The 17,507-nt window shown below is 40.7% G+C and overlaps 2 protein-coding genes across 9 annotated transcripts in view; one reads left to right on the plus strand and one right to left on the minus strand.

Annotated features, from left to right (window-relative positions):
- The window catches only part of MED12L (mediator complex subunit 12L), a 280,612-nt gene that overhangs the window by 139,065 nt on the left and 124,040 nt on the right, over positions 1-17,507 (plus strand). The window lies entirely within an intron of this gene.
- GPR87 (G protein-coupled receptor 87) lies at positions 77-10,775 on the minus strand. Of its 4 annotated transcripts, none has more exons than XM_075570452.1 (3): positions 10,442-10,775; positions 5,178-5,290; positions 77-1,177 (listed from the first exon to the last, which is right to left on the minus strand). In XM_075570452.1, the coding sequence occupies exons 2-3, from the start codon at positions 5,206-5,208 to the stop codon at positions 150-152; spliced, it is 1,059 nt and encodes a 352-aa protein (XP_075426567.1). In that variant the 5' UTR covers positions 5,209-5,290; positions 10,442-10,775; the 3' UTR covers positions 77-149. The 4 variants fall into 4 exon arrangements, with proteins under 4 accessions (XP_075426567.1, XP_075426569.1, XP_075426570.1 ...); XM_075570454.1 differs by lacking the exon at positions 10,442-10,775 and adding an exon at positions 9,300-9,906; XM_075570455.1 differs by lacking the exon at positions 5,178-5,290.

The following is a 17,507-nucleotide window of genomic DNA, read 5'->3' on the forward strand; positions in this document are numbered from 1 at the left end:
GGTCTAAAATATAACTTACTATCAGTATAAATGCCTACAATGGCAAACAGTTGAGAACTTCGCATTACCAAACAAACACAGGTAAATGTTTTATTATTAATATTTACATATGCTACAGTGCGGTCATTCTGCACAGATCTCGCCCCAAACTACACCTCTGTGTATTCACAGTATATACGCACTTCAGACTTTCTGACGCTCTGCAGAGATCTAATGCTCTCACTTCTCGACCTGATATTAGATCTGTTAAACAGTCTCTGGGAAAAGGATCTGCACATGAAGAAATAAATGATTGGATCGAGGCACACGTTGCACGCAGAAAGGAAGAGCGTGGACTCTTTGCAGTAAAGCAAAATGTTGTATGCATGTTCATCTAGAAGTGTATCCAGCTGGGTAAATGTGAAGGGGACTTTGCACAAATGATAGGGTAAAAAGCAGACGAAAAATACAGCCACTACCACACGTATACTCTGGTTGTGCCTTCGAGTCCGACTTGAACAGCTGATAAAAGGCTTGCTAGATTTTTGAATGTGCTTGGATATTGAAATGTAACATGCAATTAGCACAATCATCACAGTGAAGAATATACACATGTCTATATAAATAATTGCTTCGTGCCATTTGACTCCAAGTGGGCTTTTAAGTTTCATGCAGTCGTTCACATTGTCTCTGGTCGGTTGAACGTTGGTAAGAATGACATTGGGCAAGGCCAGCAGAGACATGCCTAGCCAAACGCACACAGACGCAACCTTTGTGAACTTGATGCTGTACATTTTAGAGTTCCCAAATGGTTTCACCACTTTAAGGTATCGGTCGATGCTAATAAGTCCAAGGAACCCAATACTAATATACATGCTCGTGTAGAACAGGATGCCGGTATATCGGCAGAGGTAGATGTTGAAATTCCATGGCCCAATCCCAGAGGTTTGTATAATTTTAAATGGAAACGTTACTGTCATTAGAAGGTCAGCTACCATGATGTTCTTGAGATAGAAGATAAAGCTGGTTTTGTTTCTGATGTGGAAAAAAATCCATACTGCGAGGCCGTTCAGCATGACGCTTGCCAGGAAAATGATGAGGTATAAGACAGGTAACCCAATCCGTACGAGTTCACTGAAAGACGTAGAATTCTCTCCTGGACCCGTCATATTGACGTCGAATTCATCCTTGTTTTCCTCTGAAAACCCAGAAAAATAAGAATAATGTAAAACATTGGATCTTCAGATAAATGGTTTATTTGATTGATTATGGTTTAACCCCTTTGCCACTAGCAGGGCCAGCGGCGCATAGCTAGCGATGTTTAATATTCACACGCCTGATGAAGGTCTACTACAAGAGTGGCCAACTGCAGTTCTCCAGGGCCACCAACAGCACAGGTGGTTCAATTAGTGGCTTAGTCAATGACTGAAACAGGGATAGCCTTAAAACCTGGCCCTTGAGGACGGGGTTGGCCATCCCTGACCTATGTATTAAAGGTGGGCACTTTCACTTGTGTTGTCGTTATAAAAATATTTCACATTTTTGTTTTGGACGTGGTTTTGGTTAAACAAACAAACAAACACAATGTGTTCTGGTTTTGCTCAAACTGTTTGTTTGTTTTTTCTTGTGTATTTTTACTAAATGATGGGAAAACTGCCCTCGAAATAAGCAGGAACATGCTAAATTAGCACAATGAAGCAAGACAAATGCTTAACATATGAATAGAATCATACAAACAATTAGGAAATAAAAATAATAACAGAAAAATGTTAAATAGTTAAAAGAAGATATGTCGAGAAAGACCGCAAGCTTTCATTAGAGATGGGCCAATCAGCACCAGTCGGGGACTTGGAGTGTCCTTTGGAGGCATTGGGGAAGAGTTACATAAAGTTTTTATCAGAATGAGATTCTGCGTCTCTGCATCATTATTTTTAATCTGTACGAAATTTTGCCAGATCGGAAGTGTCTCGAGTGTAACGTTCTGCACCAGGTTGGATACATTTGATGCAACTGGGCTTCAATAATTGAGCAGTGCGTCAAACCACACTTTTTTTTAAAGTTCATAGGTTTTTTTTTTTTACGCACAAATGACATTTGCAGAGAGGTAAGGTAGAACATTTTAAAGCAGACCATATCAAAAAATGTGATTTGATGCAGGGGGTCTCTGGAGTTGAACCGCGTTAATATCCGCTCCGGTGACCCCTGATTCCTGCGATACTTACCTCCGTTTGGGGTGCCGGTAGCAACTCTGAAGGTGTAAAGCTCCTGTTCACGCGGGCCAAAAGGAAGCCGCAAGGGATGATGTCACGGCTTCCTATAGGCATGCGGGACATTTTTTTTTATAACTTGTATTTTATTATACATAAATGCATGATATACATAAAAAAAATGACATCAGGTGCATATTTAGCATATCATATACAATAACAAAAGCATAATAAACTCACGTAGTTTTTCGAGCCCTACTTAACCACGTGAGTGGGAATCGTCATGTGTAAGGTACTGGAGTAAATAATAATAATAATAAAAAAAAAAAAAAAAAAGGGGTGGGGGGGGAGGAGGTAAAGGAGGGGGTGGGGGGGGGAGGAGAGAGGGAAGGTGTATCCAAGGATAAGAATACATCTGCCTCCGGGGAACACCTGGACAGCGTGAGGACTATGTATCAACTAGTGAGGCCTTTCGGTAGCGTAAGTGATTGGGCGTAAGGAGTATGAGGTTCTAGGTGTGGGGTTGGTTCTTATGTCCCCAAAGGAGAACGCATTTATTACTATTATAGCCAAATTGTGTTACGCTCTACCCCAGGGATGTCTGTTTGGGCAAGCCAGGGGGCCCAAACTTTTAGATAATTGTCGCCAGTGTCATTAACTAAGCTCGTTAACTTTTCCATCTGGCAGATAAACCAAATACGATTCCGAATCTTTGGGACAATTGGAATATCGGGGCGTTTCCATAGTGCTGCGATCTCGCACCGCGTAGCTAGAGCAAAATGTGCAATTAGTTTATTGTGTGATTTTGATAGGTTCTTTAGGGGTCTGTTCATGAGAAACAGCCACGGGTCTGGGGGAATAGTGAGATCAAATATTCTCTGAATCCAATTTCTGATCTTTTCCCATAGCGGGTATATCAGCGGGCAAGACCACAGCATATGTAACAGGTCAGCTGTTCCTCCACATTGTTTAGGGCACAATGGGGAGGACCCTGGTACAAACTTAGATAATTTGAGTGGGGTGAGGTACCATCTCATAAGAACTTTATATGCGTTCTCCTTCAGTGTGGTGCATATAGAACTTTTTGCGGCTCCTAGGAATATAGGGCATGCGGGACATTTAAGCTGTCATTTTGATAGCCCACTACTGCCCAGCTGGAGCTGCTACCGGTACCCTATATAGTATCTCGGGGAACAGGGGGTCACCAGAGCTCAAAGGAACACAGTTCTGCTCCAGAGACCCCTGCTTCAATCCTATAACGCAAAAAAAAGGAAAGCAGGATCGCCGATTTAAAGCAGCAGTCCAAGCGGCCACATTTTTCCTTGAATTTATTTATTTTAATATGTGCATCAATCCAATCCACACAATGATAAGTAATTAGCTAAGTTGCCGACCGATCCGGTCTCCTGTGTTTAATTGGCCAAGATTCAGCTTGTTGGTTCACTAAATGACTGTCAATGCAGGGGAAGAGAACCAAAGATGCAAAGTTCTGTGGGGAAGATCATGTGACCAGGCAGTCACTAAATACAATTAGTGCATTGCTAGAGAGAGGACAGCGCTCAAAATGGGTGTGCCAGAGCCTGTTTCAAAAGAGGAAGGGGATGTGACTTTGTAAATGGTTGCTATAGAAGCAAACAATGCTTGTTACATTATAATACATAAAAAAGTCATTCAGAGTTGTTTTAAAAAATGCTACAAGTATTTTCTTATAGTACAGAAATTATATATTAAAAAAAATACACATGTAGGATATTGCTTGGTCTGCAGATTTAAAGGAGTGCATGTAAGGGAGAATGAGCAGGAAGCCTTCCACGGATAGAGATTTAGCTACAAAAAACAATTGTACGATTAGTATTATTAGTGTATTCTTGAATATTCTCAACTTTTTGTGAACTGTGTGATACAGTTTCATGTCTATAGTATTATTCACCTTCCAAGGAAGCTTTCCCATCATCTGTTCTTAATAAATATTTGTTTTTCACTCCTAGTACACAGGGGAGAGCAACAATGGTTCAAGTTCTTCCGGCAGTAAAAACATTGGTCTTGTTTCCTTGTTTCCTTTCTTCATTGCTTTCAATTACTTTAAGTTAAATAGCTCTGGTCATGTTGTAACCCATTTGGGCGTTTCCTATATGGTGTGGGTGGTAGTTTGTGTAGTGTATCCGAAAGTTACAAATGAACTGGGAGCACGGTATCATTCTGGTGTATTACCAGCCTGATTTTAAATCACAATAGCAACTTGGTGCAAAGACAGAGTGAAGTATAATGGTGCTATTAGTTTACACTTTACATTTGAATAAGATACCATAAAACCTGGCTCCCTTGTTCTCTTTTTACTCCTATGTCTTAGGTTAGATCTCCCATGGAGAGGTATGTACTGTACTTCCGGTTCCCATGATTGAGAAGTTCTCATTACTGCCTGTTGTAAATCTGACTACCTTTGCAACATACTGCAGGACTTCCTGCCAATTGCTTTAAAACAGCACAATATGTGAAATCGTATATGTTTTTTTTCCAAATAAATCAGTTCTGTAGTATTAGATAATCGTGACTTTTTTTTAATTCAACACTTTATGCCATTTTTTATGAGGTTTAGTATAATGAGCATTCTTTGATTTCTTTAGCCGGTTTTAGCCCTCCTCCCCAGCAGTGCAAGATCTTTGCAACACTTTCCTGTTTGTGATAATCTGTTGCCAATGTTCCCAGCCATTTGAGCTGCAAACTGAAACAATAGATACTGTGACTTAAGTAATATTCAGACGCATTGTAGCTGCTGAGTTACACTGACTGAAGAGTTGATAGGACCTGAAAAGCGGCCATTTAGTTAGGCACAAAATCAGGATTTTTACAGATTTATAATAGGAGCACCAAAGGATTGCCAGTTTAGGTAAAACTGTAGAGTTGTACATTGTCACATGCTTTAAATATAAGAACAAGAAGAAAGGGGGATGTAGTTTTGCTGCTTTAAGTTCTATTCCGTTTGCAGCTTACCTGGTGAATTTCCATGCAGATCTACCTCCATTGTTTTCTTTTGAAATTCCTTTTAGGATACACGGGAATAAATATTGAGTCCACTTGAAAGCACCTTTTACAGCCTGTCAGCTCTAGAAAGAAATGCAATGTATACATAACTGAGGGGTCCTCGCCTTTCTTTCATTGCAGAACGTATTAAGTACCAAGTACTATGAAACATATTCACTTAGATTGTAAGCTCTTCGGGGCAGGAACTGCTATTCCAAATGTTACTTGTATGTCAAGCGCTTCTTCCCATTATGTGTTATTTGTATTATTTATTTATATTATTATGTCACATGTCTTACTGCTGTGACGCTCTATGTACATTAATGGCGCTAGATAAATAAAGATATACATAGATACAAGTGGTGCTCTTCCATATGCCTTGTGATACTGGAAGGCACTTTGGGATCCATTCAAGGTAATGGGCAGTAAGGTGTCTTCTGGACCTGGATTATGTCTTGTGCACCGCTTGGTAAATATGCCTCTGTGTGTTAGTAGCAGTGTCGGTATACTATATTTGAAGACTGCTGGCATATATAATATGCAGTGAAGCCATCTACCTCTTGTGTGTCTGTCTCTCCCAGAATGGTACAAAGTATCTCATTCAAAAGGCAATCAATGATTTTTTTTCTTTTTAACATAGTCAAACTATATTCAGGTTAAACCAGATATTGCAAAGGAAATTATAAAATATGTATTTCCCATTTATCTGAAGACCTTTGGAACCAATGACTTCTGCTTTCCGTATCTCAAGAGAAAAGGACTATTCTGTAATAAGATTTAAAAAGACCTTTTCAGTGTATGGTGTGAGAGGGGTTTGGGTATTTATTTATTGCAGTTGTTGGATTATCATCAACCTATAGGTAATAAAGCATTTAATAGAAACAAGAAAGCACTTGGGTGGTTAGTATGACAAAGTTGAGGCACATGAATACTGGGGGTCCCCTTAAAGGTACCTACAACGTCATTGCAACATGTTTCAGAGCTGGGGAAAGCCATTATACAGTATACTGAAAGCAAGATTAGTTGTTAACCCATCTAGAACTCTTCCAGCCTCTGAAACTGAACAAATATCAACCAGATGGCCCTCAGGGAGAAAACCCACCTCATTAAGTTTAGCCTCGCAACTAGAAAAGCAAATGTACCCTAGTTTTAAAATTGTTCTCGTTATGGAACTTTTTTACTAAGTTGTGCCATGTCATATGACATCACCTGGTGCTGAAAAACACCTTGTAACCCATTCAAGTGAATAAGCCTGAAGGCAGGAGTGCGCAAACTGGGGGGCACAGGATTTTCTTGGGGGGGGGGGGGGTCGTGGGCGGTTGCAGAGGCCCCGTGCTCTTCCCCAAGGCATTTAAATTAAATGCCGGGGGATCGCGTGAGGCCTCTGCAACTGTACTTACCGAGGTTCAGCCGGCTCCAGATGACGTGTTGACATGGCAATGCAGCGTCATGTGACGTCACATGACCCAGCGTTGACGCCTGTTGCCATGGCAATGTGTCACGTCATATGACCCCGCTGACGCCGTCAGGCAGGTAAGGGGGGCGCAAGCACTGGGGGAGTGTATGCAGGGGGGGGGGGGGGCGAAGCATCAGATGTTTTTTCGCACCCCTGCCTTAAGGTGCCTTCTGGCAGAGCTCCACTTAGTAAACATGGGACATAATGAGAACAATTGCAACATTAGGGCGAAAAAATTAAATGCACCAGTTTAATCAAAGAAAAATATCCAGTTAAGAATGATATATATATATATATATATATATATATATATATATATATATATATATATATATATATATCTGCTCCAATGTTTGGCCCAGTTATGCAGCCTTCAGGCTTTGATGTTTGGATCTGCTCCTTAAATGTAGGCCTCATGGTTAGCATGCAGCTAAATATGAGTTTGAAGTTGGTTGAATTAACGCTCATGGATCAGCATAAATGCATCTGTTCCAGCTGTGGTTTTTCACTCTGTAACCCCTATTCAGCAAGATATAAAGCTGTGTTTTGGAGAAGAGTTCAGCTGAAGTGAAATAAATGGAACTCCAGTCTTCCCCAGCACAGGGTGGATTTGCAGCATACAACACAGTTGCCTTATTGGGAAGGATTACAGGAATGTACAGATGCAGCAAAGCTCATCGTTCCCTTTGCCGCGGCAGCGCTAGTCGCAGCCCGGAAGGGAGTAACGCTCCGTGGGTTTGTCCCATTCAGAAGCATGGTCTCTCGTAGCGCTCACGGCAGACACTGTCCCCAGCACTGCAGACTTTTGCTTTTTCGTCCGCGGCGCTGGGGTCTGTAAGTCTTCCTACATCCGTAAGTCCGAGTCATATTAGAAGTTCACTGGGAATATTTTCCAATTAACATTGACTTGTGTATTCCACATTCTCTATGACTTTTCTGAAGGCATTGTTTTTTTCTTGGGCAAATACATGTTGGGTTTTAGCTCCCACCCCCCCCCCCCCCCAAATGGGGGAGAAGCACATCTATTTGTCAAGAGAATAATTTGGCTACAAACCGGGACACTGTGCAGCACATACAGCAATAATAGCAGCAATTACAACAATAATGAGATTAGACTTCTCTTTAGAACGCTGCAGTATACAGTATGTTCCTGTCGTTTTCTCTCTATCCAGCACAATGATCTACAAATTAAACATGTGTTGTAGTAGCAGCAAAAATATAGAAGTAGTGGCACCCTGGTGTTTGCAGTCAGTCTATACATGTGAAATCAAGGGCTGGTCCAATAGGTGAGGACTCCTGGGGGATCACATCTGATGAACATTATGGTAGTAACAATTCTGAATATAAGAGCCCTATTTAGGTCGTGTAACATCTGACGTGTAGCGTGGTGCATTGCTGAATGATTGGAAATGGAATGTTGGACAATGTAGAACTCGCTCTTCGGTTACCGTAGTTCTCCAAAGGCGCCCGATTTAAAAAAAAAAAAAAGGTTTGGGAGCAGAAGGCCACGCGTTTATTGCAATGTAACTTTAGATACGTTTAAAGACTTATATTTCAACATTTTATAAGCATTTATAACGTCTGTACCATATCAATTTACATTAGCGCAGGGGTGGCCAACTCCAGAGCTCAAGGGCCAACAACAGGTCAGGTTTTCTGGATATCCCTGCTTCAGCACAGGTGGCTCAATCATAATGAGTGAGCCACTGATTGAGCCACCTGTGCTAAAGCAGGGACAGCCTGAAAACCTGACAAGTTGGTTGCTCTTGAGGACTGGAGTTGGCCGCCCCTGGACTAGCTTAATTTACATGTAATTTGTCCGTGTGAAAAACTGCACTTTAGCTGCCTAAGCAACTATTATGAAATCAGCAGATGCTGAGTCCAAGGGCCACATTAAGACCCCTCCTGGGCCGAGCCTGGTCCCAGGGGCCCTGATGTAGAACCATCCAAGGAAAAGTGCACAGAATGATACATAGAAAAAGATTCAGAAGTGAAATCTGAGATAATACATTCAGTTACCTCTACCCACATTGTGAATTCTCCGCACGCATAGTTTCATGTTAGTGTAAATTTGCAGAAGTTCTTAACTCTCACAAGTGTTGGCAATTCATATTTTTTAAGTGTTTGAAAACTTATAGGGGCTTTTTCTACATCGCCCGTTCTTCCGCCGAATATCCCCATTGACTTGGATCCGCCGCTTCGGGTGATCTAGAATACGCCCCTTAGTCTTGAAGGTTTGGACCAATCAGCACACGTTGTTTTAACACCGTTCTCTATACCAGGGGTACTCAACTCCAGTCCTCAAGACCCCCCCAACAGGTCAGGTTTTCAGGATATCCCTGCTTCAGCACAGGTGGCTCAATCAGTGGCTCAGTCGACTGATTGAGCCACCTGTGCTGAAGCTGGTATAACCTTAAATCCTGACCTGTTGGGGGGGGAGGGGGTGGCTCTTGAGGACTGGCATTGAGCACCCTGCTCTATACTAAAGTATTATTTCTATTTGTTGTCCATACAGTATGTTGTCTGAGATTGATCTAGCTGAATTGGCTTCATAATGCAATTGATTAAATACACCAGTGCAAAATGCTACTGTAGTTTAAAAGTGCGAGCAATGGCTTAAAAAAAGTAAGACTTACCTTTGCTTTCTGCCGGTAGTCAGCCCGAGAACTCGCTTTACTGCTGTGCCAGATGTACATGAATAATGTGTACGTGCATATGTGTATTGTAACTTTTTCAAAATGTATAGAACTGCATTGGAGCATAGCACATGCAGAGTGTCTAATTGTTTGTAGGTAGCATGTCATTTGTGTTTTCAACAAGTCCAAGGCAACAGGTTTGGACATGAAGCCGGGAGGAAATGTTTGCATGTAATACCCGTCTGCAGGAGGTTACAGGAACGATGTTTTGATGTGTATGAACTGACAAAAAACAACAAAATTATATGTAATAAAAACTGCTAGTATGAGATCATAAATACAGTATGTTACTGCAAATGTAAAATCAGCAGACGTTAGGTCTACTTTGCAGATTAAATAAAGATAACAAAACACTGTCATAGATGTTGGCAGCTATGGGCTGCGAATTACACCACAGACGGAGTACATTTTGACACCATTTAACTTTTTTTTTTTATCCCTCGAGCACTAAAGGAATTCCATAACCCCCTTTGTTTTTATGATGGTCCAATTGCTGAAAGGGTTAACATGAGACAATGCTCTTCTCTTGCTCTCTCTCTCTCTCTCTCTCTCTCTCTCTCTCTCTCTCTCTCTCTCTCTCTCTCTCTCTTCTCTTTCTCTCTCACTCTCTCTAGTTCTCTCTTTTCTCTCTCATACTCTCTTTTTTTCTTCCCTCTCTTTTCTCTCTTTCTTTCTCTCTTTTCTCTCTCGCTCCCTCTTTCTCTCTTTTCTCTTTCTTTCCCTCTCACACTCTCTCTTCTCTCTTTTCTCTCTCGCTCTCTCTTTTCTCTCACTCCCTCTTTCTCTCTTTCTCTCTTAAACTCTCTCTTTCTCTCCCACACACTCTCCCTTTCTCACACTCTCTCTTTCTCTCCTTTCTCCCTCTCTCTCAATATATATCAGAATATTGTTTATGCAGAAACTGCATGCAAAATATCACTCCCATCTGTCTTCCTTGTTTGGGTGATTTTGTACTGATTTCTAAATCAGGTTAAAAAAATATATATCCACACCCCCTCATCCCCCCCCCACAAAACACACACATTTTCCTGTCTTTTTTTCCTTTCTTTACAATGAAAATAAAATCAAAAATAAATGTTTACCTTTACTGCAGTCCTCATGGCTCATTTTTTTTTTATGGTCCAGCACAAGAGACCTCGGGAGGGAGATGATAACTTTGCCCTTGTCCCCATAATGATCACTTTGGTAACTTAATATAAGTAATTTCTAAATTGCAGAACTAGCAGCAAAAGTCCATTGCAACTCCGGTAGCAGCAGATGAGAATTCAATTTAGAATTTAACCACTTTAGACACCTGTCGGGGAGAGTCTAAAATCTCTTATCCATAAAAAAAACAACCACATCCCTCATTACTGACAATGACTCAGAGGGAAGTATAGAGGAGACCTGCAAAATAATTATTCAGTTCAAGTCTAAACTTCTTCAGAAGAATTAAATAGTCATTTGCGAGGCGTGCTGCTTTAATACGAGAAGCTGGGCGGATGTGTGCAGGAAAGGAGACTCCAAATTGTGTAGAGAAATGATTTGCAAGTTGTCAATCATTTTGTGTGTATTACATATTTGACCTTGTATTTTGTTTATTAAAATTACTTGGTGGTTCCACAATATGCACGGATGCTTTTTCTTCTGCATTCCTACGTTTCCCAACTGTCTATAGAAGGTAAAGATTCAGGCCCATATTTACTCTATACATATACTAGATGTAACCCTTTGGGTGCCCTTTAGACGTAGGTGATATGTAATGGAGTCTGGCACTCCAGGACCCACCTGATATAGTAGCTATATCATGGGAACACAAAACGGGATCTATGAGGAAGTGGAACGGGAGGAGGACTCGTCCCCTTCCATCCTCGTCCATCGGTGATGGAGCGTTTATGTGATCGTGATTGCTGGAAGGGCAGTGGTACTCTGGTACCAAGATCCCTCTGACCCTCAGTGTTGAGATGTGCTGTTCGATAAGGCACCTCCTGGCACTGGAGGACCATTTCTGGCACCACTTAATAAATATGATATATATATGTCAGTATGAGTATGTCAGTATGTATGTATGTGTGTGTGTGTGTACATATATAGGCTGTGCTCAAAAGCTGTGCAATGCAGCAAACATAAGCTTTTAGGGGACCATTTCATTTGCATGTTATTTCCCAGAATCGCTTGCTGTAGTGGAAGCACATTTCACTAGTGATAATGGTGAAAGGCAGGGTTGCAGATCTGTCTAAGACATGCAAATGAGCACACAGTAATATTTCCATTTGCTCTCTCTCTCTCTCTCTCTCTCTCTCTCTCTCTCTCTCTCTCTCTCTCTCTCTCTCTCTCTATCTATCTACTGTATAGTGTGTATGTGATGGGATGCATTACTATACAAGGGCACCTACTGGATTGCTGCTTCCTTTGTGGGAATGTTTCGATTACAAGAATATTATTACGCCCACCTTGGTATCCATAGTCATTGTTTCTCTTGGCTTAAAGGATGGCCCTTTAATCACCCAAAGGATTTGCAATATTATAATTGCTATTATTATTTATTAGCTATGATATCCCACACTGTTTATTACACACCTCAATGAATAGAGCTCCCCCAGTGTATCCTTATACAATATAACGGAATAGGATTAAAAAGAAACAAGATTAGTTGATCTCGGGGGTTTATGGTAGCATGTGCTAATTATTGCATTTTACTAAAATGACGGTATTGTCAGGGCCTTTCCTGCTTTGTAGTATCATGAAAGATACAACATGTAAGCAAGACAGGCTTGAGAATGCTTCCATGCAGCCTTTAGATGAATGTCCGTTTACAAGCTAAAACATGTCTCCTGACTTAACTAGACAAGCAAAACCTTGCAGGAACACTTTGATATGCATTTAGGAGAAAGAAAGAAAATGCTGCAGAAAAACGCCCATACTGTTTTTTTGTGCTGTTGTATGTCTTAAAGATAGGGTTTTTGTTGTTATAATATAGTCCAATAAATGTAATGTATTTATTATTAAGAATCAATGCAATAACATTAACTGTGTAAAAATGCTGTTGAGCAATAATCCTAAAACAATAATATATAACTTGTTTTTTTAAGCTGTTAAAATACTCTGCACAGCTGTTGTATTGTATTGTATGTCTTTATTTATATAGCGCCATTAATGTACATAGCGCTTCACAGTAGTAATACATGGGGTAATCAAATAAATAACAGATAATATTAATAACAGGTCATGGGAATAAGTGCTGCAGACATAAAAGTAACATTAAGGAAGAGGAGTCCCTGCTCCGAGGAGCTTACAATCTGTGGTGGGAGGCATAGAGTTCTCATCACTACATCTCTCCATGGAATGATCTCACAGCGCGATCTGCTGTTAGAGCTGTGCGGGGAGAGACAGAGAGAGGGTCCGCTTCTCTCTGATCTCTCTGCTGTAAGAGCTGTGCGGGGAGAGACAGAGAGAGAGGCCACTTCTCTCTGATCTCTCTGCTGTAAGAGCTGTGCTGGGAGAGACAGAGAGAGGGGCCGCTTCTCTCTGATCTCTCTGCTGTAAGAGCTGTGCGGGGAGAGACAGAGAGAGGAGCCGCTTCTCTCTGCTCTCACTGCGCAGCTCTTCCAGGCTGCTGGCTGGCCCGGTAGGATTAACGCAGCGGGAGTCCCATTCAGAAGCAGGGATCCCTGCTTCATTAATCCTTATGGGAAATTTCCCCTGCGCTGCACTTGGCCACGAGCACTTGCTGCACTCCACTTGGCCACGAGCACAGCTGCACATGGGTGCAGGTGAATCGGGGCCTATCTGTAGTTCAGTGGTTATTACGTGTAGCTTTCATGTACTTTGGGTACAATGCTGCCACTTCATGACTTGCAAATATTAGTGCCAGGATTTTCCTTCATCTTGCGCACCTCCAGTGCAGATTGCTGTAGGTACGTCCCGTCCTTTAATACCATTAAAGAGGTAAGCTGCAGTAGAGGAGCTGTACTGAGTGATAAGTGTATGGGTTTGCAGCGATTGGTACAGTTACTGTGACTTTGTGAATAGCATTCCATGTTGAGTATAAATTCTCCCAGCCAACGAGTTAAGCATTTCATACATATCACCATTTACATACTCTGTATTCCAGCAGCTTTCTGTGTTTCCAAACCTTTATGTTTTCCCCCCGCTGCAAACATCACAATTATTCTTCTCAATATATATTTTTTTATTCTTTTCTTATTACTGTAAGCAAGTCTATGTATACTTTAAAATTCAGTCACACATTTTACTATGGTCCAGGTTTACTTAATGTTGCCAAGTCTTAACACATTTTAGCACACATTCATTTGTATAATGTAATTAGGGATCTCAATTTTCGGCGTTTATGTTTGTATGAAATATTTTTATTTTTTCCGGTGTTTTCATTTTAATATAAACAAGTTTTGTTTATCAGTGTTAACGGACTTTTTTTTACGCATATTTGAATTCCCTGTTTGTCTGGGCATTTAAAAGAAAATAGTTTCTACACTTCCTTTGGGTGGTCTTTGTATCCTATTTCTGGCTGTGATTTGCTATAAAAAGCCTAATTCAATCAAAATAATGCTTCATTTGTGGCTTTTATCGGTTTCAAAGAGAAATGCAAGAGGATACGTCCATGGTGCTTTTTCTGTGTTTTCGATTAAAACCTGCAAATAAAAATCTAATTTGTGAGCACTTTCCCATGTCTCAGACAGGTCTGCAACCTGCCTTCCCTCATTATCTCTCAGAATGCAATGTTTCCACTGCAGCCAGGGATTCTGGGTAATGACATGCAAATGAAACTGGAATTCCTAAATGTAATGCTTAGCGCTGTTTATCCTCCAATTTGTCATGTTTATATAACCTCCCCATTTTACTATGTCTGCCTCTTCATTTCTGGGTATCTATTTTCATACTGTATTTATTTGTTACCGGGAATGTTTGTTTTTCCTCAGACTTTTATTGCCACTTTCAGTGCTGGACACATTTGCATATCACTTACAGTTCATCTCTGCCGTCTGCTTTCCGCAGTATTTCTTTCCCCTAATCCAGGAAGAAGAAAGTGCCTGTTACTTGCAGGCAACTATTTTGATTCTAACCTTATAAACAGACATGTTAATCTCTTTGTGAAGCTTAGCAGTAAATAAAATAATTGTTTGGTGCGCTCCAAAATTATATATTCTATCAAAACAGTTTGCGTGCAAACTTACAAAACACTGGGCCATGTACGTAATCAATTTAGAAAGACAAAAGAGAGACGCACTCTGGATTCAATTTTAATGGTATTAATTTACCATTTTGGCCATAACCGGAGCTGTAATGCATACTGACCTTCTCATCCTGTCTCCAAAGGCTCTCTGAATGTGTATACATTAGATGATTGTGTGCTTGGTAACACATTGGTTATTATTCAGATCTGGACTGGCTGGGCCTCTGAATGTGAAGACCAAACGTTTAACCCCTACGGTTGACGCTTTCAAAATGACTGGGAGATTTCCAAAAAGTCGTGCTCTTCCCCTGGCTCCAATTGGTCACCTCTCTTATAGTCCGTTTCTGAAAATGTACTTGTTTCGGCCTTACCAATGTGGGCTTTAAATGGGAGGAGGTGATAAAGTACCCACAAAAATATCCATCCTACACCAGATAAATAAGTCAAGAAAAAAATCCAGAACTAGGATAAAAAGTTATCCAAAACCTAGTGGTGCATCCTAATGGTCAAACATTATATATACATCAAAGAAGATCCCAAGAGTGGGATAGACAGACCTTAGCAACTAGAAAATAATAAAAAAAATATATACAGTGATGAATAATAAATACTGATAATGAATGTTAATCAGATATCTAATAACAAGCACATGCAATGTGAGAGGAGGAGCAGAGGAGGGTATGGGGAACATAATATTAATCGAATTAATCACTCACACAGCCATGTGTGAGTGGCCTGCACATCTGTTACAGAGTTGAATAACTCTGTTCTGAGCATATAGAGACCAATTTAGGTCTCATATGAATATAATAAGTAACTATCCTGATCTTAATAAGAAAGATAAATATTAAGACATACTGTGAATTATATCTCTGCTTTAGCGATATTTGTACTATTAAGAGTTTTAGTGGATAGCGGATGGGAAAGGGGAGTGATGTATAATAGCGCTAATGGGGATTACAAACAGTTGACCCTACTCTAAGGGTGAGCCCTATGGTTGCAAGGCAGCCTGGTGGTAACCTGACAGTACAATCAGAATAAACAGCAAATAAACAAAAGAGATACCGGCGCCTAATGAGTCCAAAAATAATGGAATCCTGGATATCCAGTAGAAATAGTTCCAAGGAAATCAACAGTCTCTGAATCTTGGGGTATTCAGATATTACTTGATGCAGTGGAAGTAGAACATGCAATGAAAAAATAAATATTTAGTGCAACACAGTTAAACAATTTATACAGACATAATTGCAACTGGCTGACATAAACAGACAAAACAAACAGACACAACTAGACAAACAACACTTATGCAAAGCTAATGATAAAAGTTATTTATTAACTAGATGATAAAAAGGACAAATGGCTAACAGACCGCTCCGGTGGGTTAAAACCTAGATAACACTCACAGGACGGCTGCTGGTAATTCGCATAGTACCAATGGGGGCTGGTGACCGCGTGTGGGGGATCCGCTGGGTGCCTCAGACGCCTTGTATTCCTTCTGCGTCTCTCCCCTGAGGAAGTGTGTTTAGACGCACGAAACGCGTAGGGCATTTTTTATCTATATATAGGACATTTGGTGGCTTATATTTACAAGCAGTACAAGCGCTGAGTGCATTCTTCCAACGACTGTGGGGCAAGGAGGTGCAGATCGCCGTTTCCTGTATCTTCCACTTGAGATTGCCAGGTTCTGACGTCACATCCGGCAACGTCATTTCCGGTCCGCCACGAGGACGGCGTCACTTCCGGTTTTTGCCAGTAGAGAGACGCAGAAGGAATACAAGGCGTCCGAGGCACCCAGCGGATCCCCCACACGCGGTCACCAGCCCCCATTGGTACTATGCGAATTACCAGCAGCCGTCCTGTGAGTGTTATCTAGCTTTTAACCCACCGGAGCGGTCTGTTAGCCATTTGTCCTTTTTATCATCTAGTTTAATAAATAACTTTTATCATTAGCTTTGCATAAGTGTTGTTTGTCTAGTTGTGTCTGTTTGTTTTGTCTGTTTATGTCAGCCAGTTGCAATTATGTCTGTATAAATTGTTTAACTGTGTTGCACTAAATATTTCTTTTTTCATTGCATGTTCTACTTCCACTGCATCAAGTCATATCTGAATACCCCAAGATTCAGAGACTGTTGATTTCCTTGGAACTGGAACTATTTCTACTGGATATCCAGGATTCCATTATTTTTGGACTCATTAGGCGCCGGTATCTCTTTTGTTTATTTAGTGGATAGCGGTTACATATTATCCACTTTGATCACCTTTCTATGGATAGCCCCAGTTTTTTCCATTTTAAAATTCTTAGCAACTAGAAGCCTGTATCCCTAGTCTGCTTCTAATTACTAAGGTCTGCCTGTCCCACTCTTGGTATGATCTATGTTTTGTAGTCTGATTTAGGCACACCCTCTCTCTGTGTTAGCACCTGTTGGATGAGTACATAGGATAAAGGAGAGAGAAAACAGAGGCTCTAAAGCACATTTCTGTTTAGAAAGGCCAAGATATTAAACATATGTGATGGTTTACTTTGGTCCCATGTACGAGATCATCTCTAAATGGAAATAACATGAGGCTCTGCTACATCTTCCTGTTTAACTGCAATGCTCGTTTTTCCAGATAAACAAGATACACAGTTTGAGCAAGAACATCTTTGTGATAATAATTACGCCTCTACATCACAACCTGACAATCTGGGAACCCATCAATAGCTCTAAAAATGACATTAACATATCTTCCGTGTACACACAGGTCATACAAAGTTTTCTTACTCAGTAAAAGGGCCATGGGGAATTTCTGCCTTGTCACATCTGAGCAACAAAGGCATTACACATCCTTATTTATCTGCACTGTGATAGAATGCAGGGGACTTATGTTTGCAATAACCGCTGTGTGCGTAAAAAAAAAATCAATTTGCATTCTTTTTTTATTATACAATTATTATACAATTGTGCATAGTGCAAATCATACATACTGTAAATATC

Source organism: Ascaphus truei, chromosome 14, assembly GCF_040206685.1.
Source record: "Ascaphus truei isolate aAscTru1 chromosome 14, aAscTru1.hap1, whole genome shotgun sequence".
Lineage (NCBI taxonomy): Eukaryota > Metazoa > Chordata > Amphibia > Anura > Ascaphidae > Ascaphus > Ascaphus truei.